This window comes from Vespa velutina, chromosome 5, assembly GCF_912470025.1.
Source record: "Vespa velutina chromosome 5, iVesVel2.1, whole genome shotgun sequence".
In the NCBI taxonomy this organism is placed as follows: Eukaryota; Metazoa; Arthropoda; class Insecta; order Hymenoptera; family Vespidae; genus Vespa; species Vespa velutina.
In genome coordinates, this window is record NC_062192.1 from 1,909,582 (window position 1) to 1,927,081 (window position 17,500).

The following is a 17,500-nucleotide window of genomic DNA, read 5'->3' on the forward strand; positions in this document are numbered from 1 at the left end:
ACAATCTCCCAACGTATTACTCGCTATCATATATCTTTCTTTTAATGTCTATAAAATAGTACACGTTGCCGTCTTACATCATCTTGAAAGTTACTAGATATTAACTTTCTACAATGGTACTTTTTTACTTTTCTTCTTTCCTCTCTCTCTCCTTGTGTATATTTTTTATAAATAAATTGTATATAACTAAATACTTATATATATATATATATATAATAAATAACGTGTTATTATACGTTTAATAATATTTCAACATATTTTCTTTACATTGAGATAACTGAAGCTCTTTGATCGATGCATTACCTTTTCATTCATTTCTCTCTCTCTCTCTCTTTCTCTCTCTCTCTCTCTCTCTCTCTCTCTTTATCTATCTATCTATCCATCTCTCTATCCGTTGTGATAAAAAAGCTAATTTTTCTTTTTTTTTTTTTTCTTCTCTCCTTTCACTTTAATAAAAATTTTCTTTCATATGTCTATATATTCTATACATATATATATATATATATACATACACCCACACAGATGTACATCCAGGTACGTGTAAGCACACTTACGTGTAAACTAGAAGAAGGCAGAAACTCGGGACAAGTTTTCCAGGTCATTACACAAATGCGTTCTCTCCGAAAGTAACGCGAACCAAAGCCGTAAGAAGCCGTACTCGAGATAGTCATAATGTTTGTTCTCTCTTGGCCAAATGGGAAGCAATGTGCTTTTAAGTCGTGGCCATGTTCATCAACGTGAATACCGCCTGCCATGGGAACGTGCTGGCGTGCGCGCACCCTCACTCACAGTCATAGACACAGAGAACGTTTTCCGTTTTACGAGGAAGCTTGCCTTTCTCGCAACAGGTTTACGATCAGGCAAGCGTAGATTTTTAGTGGTATTTTTATATCCGGTTCGCATTACGACCGCGAGCTTTCGTCCTTTTCTCTCCCGGTTATTCTCATCCCTTCTTCCTGAAAGCTCCTTCGCCCCGATCCCCACCCCTCTACACGATTGTATTAAAGAGGATCGTAAGACGGTAGAGTTTCTAGCTGGATTTTATTACCGTTTCCCTTTCTTATTACCCGCATTCTGAAAGCGTCTAAAATGAGAGTAAAATTTTCCATTCGTTTCTGATTTTTCGACACGAGAAAATTCTTCAATCTACGAAAGAATTATTCGAGAAGAATTTCTATTCACGATGGTTCATCGATCCTTCTTGTGGAACGAAAGAAAAAAGAACAAAAAAACAAAAAAAAAGACAAAAGAAGAAAAAAAGCAAGGCGACAAGATGTCTTTCTTAACGAAAAGAAATCATTCGATAGGTAACTTAATCTTAGGACTGAAAAGCAAGGAGTACAACAGGAGATACCTGCATTGCAGAGACTCATATGTCCGTAATATAACATAATAATTAATAATATTCATTATTCCAAATGATCAATCGATCCTTATTATTATTATTATTATTATTATTATTATTCTTATTATTCTCCTTATTATTATTCTTATTATTATTCTTATTATTATTGTTATTATTATTATTATTATCATTATTGTTATCATTAATATTAACAATATTATTATTATTATTATTATCATTACACTTATCATTATTATTATTATCATTATTGTCATATTATTATCATTAACATTATCTTGCATGCCCATTTTCTAAAGTGAAATCGCCGTGTAAAGATTCGCCATGTTTTACGTAACGGCACTCTTATCATTATTTTACGTAATTGGACAAATAGAATATATATATTTTTTATTAAATGGATTTTCATGTTTCAATTTTTTAATCTTTTAATTTTTCAATTTTTCAATTTTTTCCCTCTTCTTTCGTATAAGTATTTCAACAAGTCTCTCGCCACGATTATAGACTCGGCTAAGTCGGTAAGGCAGAAAAAGTCTTTTAATTATGTTGACTTTTTTATATCGTTCCATCTTTTTTTTTTCTTTTTCTTCTTCTTCTTCTTCTTCGTATATTCCCTTTTCGCTCCGTACCTCCCGCCCCACCATCAACCACTCACCCATCCACTCGCTCCCTCACCATCATTTCAGTAATTATATACGTTGTTGTTGAAGAACCGACGTAGGCGAGGTTCGACAAATTTTCTTGATAATTAGATTAGAAACACATCTATTTATTTTGTCCTTTCGTTTATCCGGTCTTTTGAAAGGGTTCAATGAATACCCTAGGTGTAGTGTATCGTAGTAATTTCATATTATCTATATATATACATATATATATATATATACATATATATTTATATATATACATATATATTATACGAGACGTTGTTGTGCTCCTGTAATGCAACAAATGTCTGTAACGGATGTAAAGCATGCATTCGCATAGTTAACGTTTATATCATCTCATATTTATATACCCATACATATATATTCATACCTATAATATGTTTACGTATCATATAATATATAAATATAAATATATAAATATATATATATATATATGTATATGTATATGTATGTATATATACGTATATACGTGTATACATATAAGCATATATATATATATATATATGTATATATATATATATATATATTATATTTATATCAGAGCAACTTGGAATGACGATGAAAGAATTAAAGGAGTATTTCATAATTTTTCTTCTCGTATGTCTCGATTTTTAAATCGTTGTTTCTAATCGTTAAAAGCATTAGAAGTATCGTTTGCGTTGTTGTTATTGCTGTTATTTCTATGCACCGTATTTTTATATTATCGTCGATACTTTTTTACTTGGAATGTTGCTTGTACACACACATATACACGTACGAACACACAAAAATGCACTTTTCCTAATCGATATCAAAGGAGTACTCGAATGATATCGACTTTTTCGTCGTTATATCTTTCTAACACGTTTCTTTCGCATGAAATCTTTCTCACTTATCAGGAATGTCATTATCTCATTTGATTACTCACGCCTTTTAATTATTATTATTATTATTATTATTATTATTATTATTATTATTATTATTATTATTATTATTATTATTATTATTATCGATAATTTATTTAAGAGCTTCGTATCTCTTTTATTCGTGATCTATCGTCACTTTGCATGAAATTCCACGAAAGGATTTATTTATACACTTATTATTTATCAAATGTAATTTTATTTCAACAAACACGCATGTTTTCTTTTTTCGTTTTTCAGATGAAAGCACTTCCTTCGTTTCGATGGCCAGTCTCGCACGACCCGTTCGTTCTTTTTTACTTTCCTTTCTTTGGAAGTACACACGAACAACATTTATTGATTTGACTGCACTGAGCGTTTACGTTTGATTTTGCGAGAGATACAACATCGTCAATTCAAGTAACTTAGTCGTAGATACATACATATATATATATATATATACATACATATATATATATATGTATATAAATATCAATACATATATATCATAATGAAATTGTTATCATATTGTTGTTTAAACATTCTTAGTGATTGCGTAAGTATGCAGCATAGACATACGTTGAAATTTGCATGCCTTTTAAAAAAAAGTGAAAAATAATAAAACACGTAAGTAAGTAATGCGTACTTGATTAGTACGAAAGTAAATAATTAAAAAAAAAAAAAAAAAAAAAAAAAAAAAGACAAAAAAAAGAGTTGTAGAGAGATGGATCTCTTAATCTCGGCTCGCACGTCGTCTTTTATTTCAAGAAAATGATTTCATCAGTCAGACATAATTCTTTGAAAAATGTCGAGATCTAACAATGAATTGGTCGTTTATCAACAACGAACGTAATTGCTCGGGCTTCGGGGAACATCCTTCAAAAACATTGATTGATATCTTTCTATCGAAGTAATTTTGCTACGCAAAATGTGTTATAAAACGCGTCTAGATACGTAAATAAACGTTCGAAGAAAGTTCTTAATATCGTAGATATCGCTCTTCTCTCCGTTGTTATTGACATTCGTTTGAGTAATTTTCAAACGCGTAATATCCCGAAATGTATTTCGCAAAAATATCAGACCGTCGTCGATGACGAAGGACGTAGACAATATTCGTGTGGTAACTACGATATTCCGTGAGTGAAAAATATTTTCATTTCGTTCTGTACATCTCTCTCTCTCTCTCTTTCTCTTTCTTTCAAATCGATATTTTATTACGATCCCTTGCTGTCGAAGTAATTCGTGAAATAGTAAAAAATTCATCCGAGGTATACAATTCCGACGATAAATTTGAGATACGATTGTAATAATACTATCTTCCAATTTGTAGGATAACGTTTCAAAATAGTTCTATTTCTCGTCTTTTTTTTTTCTTTTTTCAATAAAGATTATTCGATACAATAATTTAATATTTCCTTTTTTCTTCTTTTATTTCGATCTTTTCTTTCGTACGAACGCGTATAAATTTCGTGTCAATTCCGATACTTCGCTTCTCTTTTTTTTTTTTTTCTTTTCTCTTAAACAAAGAAATCGAATTTTTCAAATATCATTTCGAAAACATACATCTCGAGAGAATGCGTTTTTATTTCGAAGAAAATACACAAACGGATTAGAATTTTCTCGTTTCTCAAACACTGAAATACCATTTATAAAAAGAAAAGAAAGAAAGAGAGAGAGAGAGAGAGAGAGAGAGAGAGAGAGAGAGAGAGAGACGTAAGATGATAGAAAGATAAAAGAAAGATAAAACGCATAATCGTCGTCGATTTAAAATTCGCCTTGGCAAATACGAAACAATAGAGAAATTAATTTGTCGTCGAACGGGCCGGGAGAACAGAGAGAGATCTGAATGAAAATTTTGATCGAACTCGCGCTCGACCAGCTGGAAGATTTTAAGCCAATTGGATTGTATTTTTAGTACCACCGAGATGGACCGTGGAACCTATCGACCAGGACGCCGTTGTAGGTCACGGCGTCTCCATTGCCTGTCAGGCTGAAGGATTCCCCATTCCGACTGTGACTTGGAAGCAATCTATCGGTAAGTCACGACTCCTTAAAGCTGGAATCTCTCTCTCCCTCTTTCTCTCTCTCTCTCCCTCTCTCTCTCTCTCTCTCTCTCTATCTGTCTCGCTTCTATATCCTTGTAGTGAAAAACGTCCTTCTTCTTATTTCTCTCTCTCTCTCTCTCTCTCTTTCTCTCTTTCAAGTGTCACGAAGAACTTGAAGACTTGACTAGAAATCGGGCCAACTTCAAAGCTGAATTCCCTCTGCTCATCCCCTCTTCCTCTACCTCATTTTTCATCTTTAACAATTACGTAGATGAAGAACTTTCTCATTCTCGTTTTCAGTGCCCTTCTTTTCCTTTTTTTTTTTTTTTCTGTCTTTCTTTCTTTCTTTCGCAAATTTTTCCTCTTCGTGATTGTTACATACATACATACATACGTACATACATATATACGTATACGTTACAATGAGAAGTAATAACGATTCATAATCCTTTAAGTCTCCCTTTTTCATCAAAAAAAAGAAAAGTAAAAAAAGGAAAAGAAATCCCAGTTGACGCGTTAATATTTATCCAGCCCAGTTATTTTCATTTCGTCAAAATTAACTTGGCCTTATCGAAATTGAATGTTTAATTTCTCTGGATCTTTATTTTTCATCTTCGTAAACGTCAGATGATGTAGAAAAGAAAAAATCGATACAATATCTATATACTTTCTTCGTTTATATATGTATACGTATACGTATATATATATATATTTTTTTTCTTCTCTTTATTTTAACCCTTCCTTTCGACTCTTTATTTTATTTCATCGAGTTCGAGTAGTCTAATAACTTTGGATCGGCCTTTATGCCGATCGAGTTTAGCGTCTGTCCGATATAAAATGGCTTTCATTAAGTTACACCAGGTGGTAAGCGAAGGAAGAAAGGTAGAGAAGAAAAGAGAAAAAGAAAAAGAAAAAAAAAAAAAGAAAAGAGAAAAAGGAATGACAGAAGGGTATGGTTCACGATCTATCACGAAATTCGCTGATCGGCCATTCTCAGCAGTTTCTCATTCAGCTCGAAATAAGCCGTTCGGCTGACAAAGCGGCTGGATAATTAGTTTCATCAATACGTTGATCGTCGACATGATATTTCATCGATAGCTAAATTGCCTTCGTTTTTATTCCTTTCTCTTTCTCATGTAACGAAGAAAATCGTTTCGGGAGCTATATACTCCTCTAAACTCCTTTGTCTTTTCATAAATATTTTCTTCCTCTTTTCTTTCTTTCTTTTTCAATATTTTCTATTGGCTTTGAAGAGAAATCAAAGCGGTGAGTATACCCGTTCGATTAAAAAAAAAAAAAAAAAAAAAAAAAAAATAATAAAGAAAAAAGAAAAAAGAAAAAAAAAAAAAGGGGAAAACAAAAAAAGAAAGTAGAAAAAAAATATGAAAATAAAGGGAAAAAGAAAAGAGAAAAGAATGAAAACTTCAAGTCCGTCTCATGAATCGTTTAAGGAGAATATCGAAATGTTGCTTTTCTTCTCTTTCTCCTTTACTTTCCCCCCCCCCCCTCCTCCCCCCCCCTCGTCCACCACCACCGCCTCATCCCACCTCCTTCTTTGGATTACGCATGTATATACATACACATTTATATATGTATAATATATACGAAGATTCGAAATAGATACTCGAGGGCAAGGAGGATGTTAAAGGAGGAGAGGATGTTAAATCGCTTCGATCTACCGTGATGGTATGCAAGCCACGCGAATACTAGCTTCCTTCGACGAATTGCCTGATTCAAGAGAGGAATCTATTCGTATCCATTATAAATTCGTTGCATAGATATCACGATTCCAATCTTATTGTACATACCAAGCTATTCCTCATTCCTTGTAATTTTTATACCAATTATTATATTTCCTTAACTTTTCTTCGTTTTTTTCGACATTATCGATCGAGTTCGCTTATCGTAAAATAAGATTTTAATATATATATATATATATATATATATATATATATGTGTGTGTGTGTGTGTGTGTATATATATATACGTGTATTATATATATAATTATATATTTTTAAATAAAATTAAAAAAAAAAAAATTGTTTAGGTTATTATTAATTAATATAAATAATAAAGTATCTTTTATATATTTTAATATAAATAAAATATTATTAAAATCGATGAATCGTATTCATCGTGTTCGGAACGATATTCAATGAAAAATCACATTCGAATTTGTTTTTCCCTGGATTTAATTTAAGATAGAAATTCAAATTTCATAATGACGGTACAGCTATCGTTACTATAGCATGAAGGATGGGTGTTAAGTATGAGGATGAGGATGAGGGTTAAACGTGTCCTGTCGAACATTTAGGTGAAACACCAGGCGACTATAGGGAGCTAGGATATAGCGGTACGGAGGGAGCAGGGGTTGCCGGAAATGGGTCCTTGGTGATTCCACGAGTATCAAGAGATCATGCCGGCTCCTATCTATGTCAAGCGAGCAACGGTATCGGACCTGGGCTCAGCAAGCTCATTCGCCTAACAGTTCATGGTAAAATATTCACATTGCCATTGAGTTATATCACTGGTTACCTATACCTACGTCAATTACCAAGATACATCTTCGGCATAGCAGAGATATTTCTGTTAGCTTGTTTTATCAATAGAAACTTTCCATCTCCGTCTATACATACGTTTCTCTTCTTTTTGTTTTTCTTTTTTATTCCTTCGTTTTTTTTTTTTTTTTTTTTTTTTTTTTTTCGTTTTTTCTTTGATCGAAGAAAAACATTCGAAGGAAAGATAATCTTATATTAATTTTATTTTAATGAATAACATTTAAAACGGTATGAGATATTTGTTTCTAATTTTATTGTTAATTTTATTATCGATCAACTACAAAGGACGTTATACGTAATTGGTCTGATGCTTTGGCAAACAGCGGGTCCTCAGGTGACAGTAAGGACAAGGCAGGAGTCGGTGAGAAGAGGAGATAGCGTAACGCTACGATGCGAGGCTGAAGGAGACGCTCCTCTTGATCTGAGCTGGCGTGTGCGTGACAGCAGGGTCGATCCTAATTACGACGTTAGGTGCGTATCGAAATTAATCATGCGCAACCCTACTGAGAGAAACCTGTAACACCCGATGCATGATAATATATAGTCTGTGACATTTCGATGAGATGATGATGATGAAGGATGGCGGAAGTGAAATTTATCCGTTCATGTTTTGTATTTTGTTTGTTTTTTTTTTTTTTTTCTTTTAAGTTAGGCCTATTAAATAGATTGAACGTATAATTTGAAAATGATTATTATTATTATGATGATGATTATTATTATTATTTATTTATTTATTTAATTATTTTTTGAAATTCTTATTCATCGTTGTATTGGACCGATTAGACGGTTCATTGTCAAAATTTAATCCATCTCTTTTTATTTTTTAAGAAAGCTTTTAACTGTTGTGAATGTTTTTAATATCAATATTTATAATTAATATCTTTGATTTTCTTTTTTTGTTTAGATACAACATAGAAAAGAACGTAGTAGCCGGTCGCGTTCTTTCAGAATTGAGAATCATGCAGGTAAGCCACATGGACCGTGGCGATTATATTTGCGTTGCCGGCAATGCCTATGGTCACGCTCGTGCCACCATTCACTTGCTTGTCCAAGAACCACCAAACTTTCCAAGGAATTTGCATGTGGCCGAACAAGGAAGCCGTTCGATCCTGTTAGCATGGTCGTCACCTCAAAGCGATCAAGATGCGAGTCATGCGAGTTCACCTATCACCAATTATATCGTCCAATACAAAGAGGCTCAGGGTGAGTTTTCGCATGATCGATAAAACGATCGTAAAATATCAATTATCTTCATCATTATATCAAAAAGATCTGACATTATCGATTCATTATTATTCATTCAATTCTAAATCTTTCTACGATCCTTTCAAATTTTTTCTTTTTTTCTTTCTTTCTTTTCTTTCTTTCTTTCTTCGCTCTTCGAACTCGTTTGAACGAATTATTAATACCACGATACGTACGTGTATATATAAATAATATATAAAGAAATATATGTATATACATGTATACATACACATGTATACATACACATGTATACCTTTGTGTTCATTGGTATATCAATAGCTTCGATCGTACAAGAACAACGAATAACAATGGTTAAGTATTGCCTGTGTGTTTGCATACGTTATTATTCCGCAATAATTAATTAGAATAGTAAATGTTTTCGAAAGTCAACAGGACGGGTAATTGATACGCATGCGTACGTAACAATAATATACTCACTATTTCGTAGAAAGAAAGAGAGAGAGAGAGAAAGAGAGAGAGAAATATCGATTATTATACGGTTTATCGTAGATGGTAATAAACATACCAGATATCTCTCATTTTAAATGATACGATCAAATATCTTCGATTCGATATGTTTTTATAAAGATTCATCTGAAATAAAGATTCTTAGATTTTTAAAGGAAAATTTAATATTTATTGGAGCTGATTTTATAGATGTCACAGTTATTAAAGATGCTGAAAGTCATAATAATATCTTTGTCTTTCTTTTCGTTTCTTTTTTCTTTTTTCGAACAGAACTCAATACTTCAAATCTAACAGAAATTTATAGAGGATATAAATGCAAATTCAATAAGCTCTTACCTAGAAAAAGAGATTTCGTTATGAAACAAATACATTTGGTGTACCTTCAATATCGACATATATATCAATTGTTCAAGTTTATGAAGATAATGATCATCAGTATAATACTATTATAATATTATATAATATAATACCATAGTACGAACACGCGACAAATCACGAATCATAAGTGCCATGCTATGCCGTACTATAGTTTAACTATGGCATAGATATAATAGAGTAATTTCGTTTAATATTCTAAGCTTCATCATTTTATTCGTGCATGATAAGTGACTCAGTGTGATCTCCTTCCACGTAATGTCCTTTTGTGGGAATATCAGTATTGCAATTTAGTGTACGGACTTGTTCATGTATATCTCTCTTTCTCTCTCTCTCTCTCTCTCATAATTCTCTTTACATAGCGAGAGATGAAAGCCTGATAGGATAGAGAAGGAAGAGGATGGAACGAGCGATAGATGCTGAAACGGATGAGATTATAGAGCATAATATTCTAACCTATCTAACGCCGTGTGAGATCGACGAGGATTTATATGCCGCATGAATGCGTCCGGGAGTCGAATGAGACGGAGATTGAGACTCGATCAGGTTATTCTCTTTATCTTTTTTGTCTTTTTCATTTTTTCTTTTTCCTTTTTTTTCTTCTTTTCAATTTCGATTAGATTAGAGATTATCTCGGTTTCAATAAAATATCATTTTCTTTTTTCTTTTTTTTTTTTTTTTTTTTTTTTCTTTCCTTCACTTTGAACTACGCAAATTAATGTCATTAGTCCCCTTTCATCAATCATTTTTTTCAACCATTTATATATATATATATATATATATATATATATATATATATGTAATTAATTATTTTCATCTATTGATAGAAATTTCGTTTAATTTTCTCCACTCTTCAATACGTTTATTTATTCAGGAACAATAATAATATATATTGTTCATTAATATATGTAACTCGTAACAATCTCGTTCAACGAGAATATATGCTATATATATATATATATGTATATGTATATTTAATACCAAGAAAAATGTAATTACTAAAATTACGTGTAGTAGAACTCAATTTTACCATTTTGACGAGACAATAGCGAACGGATATAATACCAGATGTATGATATGTACCTACATATGTACATCATGATATTTTACAACGATTCTCGATTATTTGAACGAGATCCGAGCGTATAATAATAAAAATTTTCAATTGTACTTTTCATCCACCTTTTTTTTTTTTTCTTTTTTTATGTCATTATATACATATATATATATATATATATATATATATATATATATATATGTATATATGTATATGTATATGTATATATATATATATGTGTGCATGTTTTTTTTCTTTTTTACTTCGCAATGTAATTTTTCGTTTCAACATGTGAACATTATGTGTTCAACATGTGAAATTCGATCAGAAACGTTCTAAATTTTAAAACTCGTGAATTTTGTTAAAGTAAAAATGACTAAAGCAAATATACTGAATTCAGTATCCTTTCTGGCGTTTTCATACAAAATCTTTGCAAACTGTGAAAAATGTTAGTTCCGTTCACCCTTATTTTTTGACGAAATAATTATTTTCTTTAAAATGTAGATCTTTAGAGCGTAATATATCCATTAATTTTAAATAGCATCATTTTGTACCTAATCGACCATAACCCTTATCCCTTTTTCGTGTAAACGTCGTGTAAAATGATTTTGATTTGATACGTGAAAGAAAAAGAGAAAAGAGAAAAGAAAAGAAAGATAATGAACAAGAAAACGTCACTGATTATGGCCAATGTTTACCAACAAACCCGGCCTGATTATTTTATTCATTTCATTTATTATTTTTTATCTATTAAGTAAAATGCTTTTAAAATCGAAATTCGATTTCGAGTTCTTCCTCATTTTATAAAGGACTCGGCTGGCTTAGTTCGATTAACTTTTCTCTCTCTCTCTCTCTCTCTCTCTCTCTCTCTCTCTCTGTCTATCTATCTATCTATCTATCTATCTTTCTCTTTCTCTTTCTCTTATTCTCTTATCCTCGTTTTCACTCTCTCGAGCGATTTAATTAGAAATTTACTTGCTTAAAGAGGAAATAAATAACTACGGTATTTACCGGTGGTGTGGGCTTTTCCCCCCAAAGTTAATTGATATTAAGACGGCACAATTGAAAGGCGAACTCCGAAGGGGCGACATAAGAAGCCGACCCGCGTAGATTCGTCTTCGGAGTCCTGGGAAATGAAGTACGTTTAATTACACTTCCATCAGAGTAAAGACGCTCTTGGCGACGAAGTTATTCGGATTCTGTGCTACGTATTCAAAAGAGAGAGAAAGAAAGAGAGAGAGAGAAATTTCGTAAAAGAGAGAGAGAGAGAGAGAGAGAGAGAGAAAAAATACGATCGAAGCTTCTCGTTCAACGATCCGAAGTAATCCGATAAAGGTTTATCGTTATCTTTTTATAAATGATCGAAATAATGTAGCTTTACGATATTATGCATGGTAATAAAAATGTAACGATAAATTCTGGATTATATAAGCGAAGAATCGAGAAAGGGATGGAGAAAGAAAAGAAAAAGAAGAAAAAGAAGAAAAAAAAAAATAGGAAAAGAACAGAATTAACGTTGGATTGTTTCAACGGTGATATGCGTAAATTTCTAAGCGTTCTTGTTGCCTTTTGCTGGAAAGACGTGTGGCATGAACACAACACGCAGAAGCTGGTAGCAGGAGACAACACGGTCGCTCTGGTATCACCCCTAAAACCCGCTACCACCTACCACTTTCGAGTGCTTGCGGAAAATCACCTTGGAACATCAGCGCCAAGCGACATCCTTCATGTCAGTATCAAATCAACGCACCATACATATGCATACGTATACATGCATACACGTATACATATATATCTACATACATATATACACTTATCAGTAATATCGTATAAAAGAGATACATACACACACACATATATATATATATATATATGTATGTATGTATGTGTGTATGTATGTGTGTATGTATGTATGTATGTATGTATGTATGTATGTATGTATGTATGTATACATACACCTTCTACATATTTTCGTTTGTACTACAATAAAAAAGGAGGTTATGTTTTTCCTCGCGGCTGTTATCAACGACACGGGGGTCGATCGTGGTTCCATTTTTTTCATAAATATCAAATACATGCCGCTATCATTTCGGCATGTCCAATACAGACGGAGAATTCCAATGGCCGATTGCTCTTCCGAAAACACGTAGAATTTCAATAGGAAAGGTCAAGGACCTCTATAGTCGTAGACCTTATGCAACATATTTTTCAATGATTAATAAATTGTAAACATATTTTGCAATGAGTATTTAAATTGTGAAAATTGTAGGAAAAATATGAAGGGTCAATGGCTTACGATTAATGTACGATTTTTTTTTTTTTCTATTGCGAGATATTAAATAAATATATATTTCATTTAATTCGTTTCTAAATGAATTTTCACTTCTCATTCGTATGATAAATAATAAACAATGAAATAATGGATATTGAAGTTTCTCGGAATGATATTATCGGTTATTGATTATATTTAAACCCAAGTTTGTAATACGATTTGTAATATGTCGAATGATATTGTACTTTTTTAAATGTCTCTGAACAGCTGATTTTTTGTGGTTCTTGATACATTTCACTTGGATGCAGGCACAAACGGACGGTGAGGTTCCAGGAGGCCCACCTAAGCACGTATCTGTCGAACCATTGGGACCGCAACAACTGAAGATTACTTGGCAACCACCGGATCGATCTCTCTGGAACGGCGAGCTTCTCGGATATACCATCAGCTATACCAATCTCGGGTATCGTTATCTCCTTACCAGTGCTTAGGAATAGTTTCTAGTGCACTTCGTAGTATCCACTATGTCGGTTAACGGAAGCCTTTCTCGTACACGACCATGTACCTACTTAAGTCCCAATCGATTAAACGGATTTTACGATTAACCGCAACAGGATCAATAAAGTAAATCCTATTATAGAAAGATCGTTTATCGATCATAATTAAATAATTTATTAGATAATACATTATTTCGATATAGTTTAATAAATGATCTTCTAAATTTCAGATTTTATTAAATAATAGATATTCTAAATTTCCGATTATTATGAGGGAATATCTTTTCACGTTTTTGCTCTCGTCTATTTCTTTTTTTTTTTTTTTTTTTTCTTCTTTTCTTTTTTTGGCTCTTTAACTTTTCTTCTTTTCTTCTTATACGACTTTTAAAAATAATAGAAAAGTATATTATATTTGCGAAATATATATCGATTTCTTATTACCTCGAATAATTTCAATTTCGTTGATACATACTTGATATTTGAAACTTGAAACAAAAGCTCTCGTAACTTTACGATCGCTCGTAACTTTACGATAAATGAAAAGTTAAAAACACGATGGAAATTAAATTTCTCTCGTGGAAGTTGTGTATATTATTATCGTAACCATCTCGATCGATAAGTTATTCACTTGGCAATCGTTCAAAATCAAAGGAATTAGTTCGGTGGTTAAAACAAAAGAACGTTGAAATGTACAGCTAGAAGGGCACTTGAATAGGGTTTCCTTTTGAAATGATAAATCGTTCTGTTGGATAGGTGAGTGGGTGGGATGAGAGAAGAGTAAGGGAAGGATGGGGAAGGGTATAAGGATGGGGGGGGAGGGGGTAGATGAGGGAGAGGTACGGCTACTTTTTATCACGTATAAGAATCGACGAAGATGCTTCCTTAGAGATCTAAAGCTCGAAAACGAGCAACGTCTACAAACCCACGACGTCGTTCAGCTTTGAATGGCTAACGAGCTTTTTTATCTGCTTAATTATTGTAACTGGAAAGCCGCCAAGACGATCTCTGCTTCTGAACTTCTGAAAATGAAGGTTCTATCTCTCTGCCAGAGTGGGCACTTGGAAAGTTCTGCCATTAATAAGCTTGTTCGAGTAATCATCCGTCTTGACGCGTATGGATCACTGTTTTTCGTGCTGGAAGAACTGGAAAACGTTATTTTCTCTTTCGTTACACTCGACGAAGGAGAGGGAAAAGGATAGAAAGAGGAAGAAGAGGAAGAAGAAGAAGAAGAAGAAGAAGAAGAAGAAGAAGGAGGATCGGAAAACACGTTACGGCTCGTTAACAAGCAATATTCTAGGTAGAAAGGAAAAGTACGAGAAGGGAAGTGTAATTGTGGGAAGGGTGAGAAAAAAAAAAAAAAAAAAAAAGAAAAAAAAAAGGAGAAAAAATAAAAGGAAAAAGAAAAAAGACAAAAAGAAGCGACGAGAGATAAAAACCAAGGGGAAACGGATTTAAAACTCGAGAAAGAAATGGAATCAATTTTAATAATACATCGAAAGCTTCATCGTTCGTGGTTATTCATTCTGAAGAGTTTTAATCATTGGTTCCTCGGATGAAAATAATTGAATCACACTATCTTGATCGAAACATTGAATGTACGAATGCATTGTAATATAAAGAGATCCTATGCGTGAATAAGTGTAATATAGTATGATATACTATAGATATTATCGATTGCTTTATGTTTCCAATCGTATTACTCGTAATACAATTTTTCTTATTCGTACTCGATAATGGTACTTGGTAGAGAACGCGCGAGTGTTCTTCTTAACAATGAAAAGAGATAGGAGAGGAACGGGGAAAGAGGGAGAGATTTACTAAACCAAGGAAAGAAAAAAGAAAAAGAAAAAAGAAAAAGGAAAAAGAAAAGGAAAAAGTAGAGAAAAGAAGAGAAAAGGAAAAGGAAAAGGAAAAGAAAAAAAAGAATAATATCCATTATGGTGGAGGATGTGAAAAGGAGGCGAAAAGGGTTGGGGGGGGGGGGAGGATTGCCATTTCTCGTTCCAGTTTGTTGTAAGATAGCTCGAGGCGTTTTGAAAATCTGCGTCTTGCGCCTCGTTTTATCTTTCCAGACCAATAGACAACGTTCCCCCCAATGTCATTTTATTCCAGGGTAGATGATCAATCGGTGAATACAACGCGTGTGGGTATCACAGGAAACGGCGACGGTTCCTACGATTACAGACTAACCGGTTTACGAAAATACACTCAGTATAGTATAGTGGTGAAGGCGTTCAATAGCAAAGGAGATGGCCCTGGTTCTGATTTAGTCATGGCACAAACCTTTGAAGATGGTAAGTAAACGTACTATTTTATATACCTTTTTGTACTTTATGGTTATATTTCCTATTTCTTATATTTATCCATAACTATCTTCCTGGTTCCTCATTTATCCATAATCAACTTCGTTTTTCTTTTTGTTTCTCTCTCTCTCTCTCTCTCTCTCTCTCTCTCTCTCTCTCTCTCTCTCTCTCTCTTTTTCTCTCTCTTGTAACTTTTTTCTTTTTCCATTCAAAGTATTTAAAAATAATATTTAAAATATATACGGGACATATTTCCTCGTCTTTACATACTTAAGTGATCATTATACGAATATGCGTATGGTATTTCAAAGTTTAATAAAATTCATAAAAGAAAGAATGAAAGATGCATTCAATACGTAGAATTATTACGCGAAATTCATAAATCTGAAAAGCATAAAGCTCCACGGGGAAAGAATCTCTCGTAAAAAAATCGTATTACCAAGGAGATAAAGAAAAAGGAGGAGATAGAGAGATAGAAGGAGATAGAGATAGAGTGTTAATAAAAAAATTCCGACATATTAGATATACAATAAACTCGGACGCAAGCAAATCTTTTTCTTTTGTTCTCTTTTTGCTTCATAGAAGAGTGAGAGGGTGGGGGAGGGCAAGGGAGGTGGGGCGAAGAGACCGAAGAGAATTATTATTCATATTTTTCTCATTTCCTCATTTGAACATACTTTCGTTGAATTGAAAAATAAAGCTCGTGCCGGTCAACAATTTTCGATATATTCGTCTTTTATACTCGTTCGTCGATACTTTTCAAATGGAATTTATTATAATCGATATAATATATCATTCGACGTATTAATAATTACGATGAAAACTACCATGTACATATATGATCCTTATTACACAATTGAATTATATTAAGACTTTTTATCTCTGAATATTTATAATCATTTGAAAATTCATCCTTTTAATGATCGGAGATTGATTTTCAATCTTATCGATGAACGAAGAAAAAGAAGAATAAATGGTAACGACAATAACATTCGAAAGATCTCATGTCAGCTCGTAAATCTCAGATGTCCGTAAACAAGTATCTAACGATCGAATGAACTTCTTAGCGATTGTGAGAGAAGAAGCTTCAGGTAAAATGTCACTTGGATCAGGCATTAAGGGAAACGTTTTGTCCGATCATCCATTATTGTCCGGTGTACAGATTTCCCTTGTATCGATATCGTCTCGACGATGAACATCATTCTGGGAACACGTAAGGATATCGTGGAGAAGATAACGTTCAATCACAAACGACAATTATATAGTCTAGCTGTCCTAATTTTTTTTTTCTTTTTTCTTTCTCTCTCTTTTGTTTTTTCTTTTTTCTTTATAGACATACAAAAATTAGCAAAGAATTTTATTACGTATCCACAGGTATTATATTCCATTAACGTACGTTTACAAACATTCATTCCCCCGTAAATCTCTTTTCAATTTGATTTCGATAAAGCTTTACCTCGAACCAACTTGAAAAGCATCAAAAGAAATTCTTACTTTATTCGAAGAAATCGAATCTACTTTTCCGATAATACCACTCCTCCGATATAAAACGATACTCTATCCGAACGATAAATTTGTCTAAAAAGAAATCAACGATATATATGCACGCGCTCACTAGAGAGAGAGAGAGAGAGAGAGAGAGAGAGAGATACCGACAAACAGACAAAGAAATAGACAGACTAATAGAGAGAAAGAGAGAGAATAGAAAAAAAAAAAAAAAAAAAACATAAAACAAAATCACGCATGTAATAAGTAAGTAAGTAAGTAAGTA

At 32.7% G+C, this 17,500-nt stretch overlaps 1 protein-coding gene across 9 annotated transcripts in view; it reads left to right on the top strand.

Moving 5' to 3' along the window:
• LOC124949036 (Down syndrome cell adhesion molecule-like protein Dscam2) overlaps positions 1-17,500 on the top strand; it is a 134,088-nt gene that overhangs the window by 104,197 nt on the left and 12,391 nt on the right. For all 9 annotated transcript variants that reach the window (XM_047493517.1, XM_047493521.1, XM_047493516.1 and 6 more), the window contains 7 exons: positions 4,825-4,944; positions 7,269-7,448; positions 7,836-7,983; positions 8,417-8,715; positions 12,238-12,386; positions 13,238-13,392; positions 15,539-15,720. In XM_047493517.1, the coding sequence (XP_047349473.1) occupies positions 4,825-4,944; positions 7,269-7,448; positions 7,836-7,983; positions 8,417-8,715; positions 12,238-12,386; positions 13,238-13,392; positions 15,539-15,720 (1,233 nt within the window). The remainder of the gene's footprint in view (positions 1-4,824; positions 4,945-7,268; positions 7,449-7,835; positions 7,984-8,416; positions 8,716-12,237; positions 12,387-13,237; positions 13,393-15,538; positions 15,721-17,500) is intronic.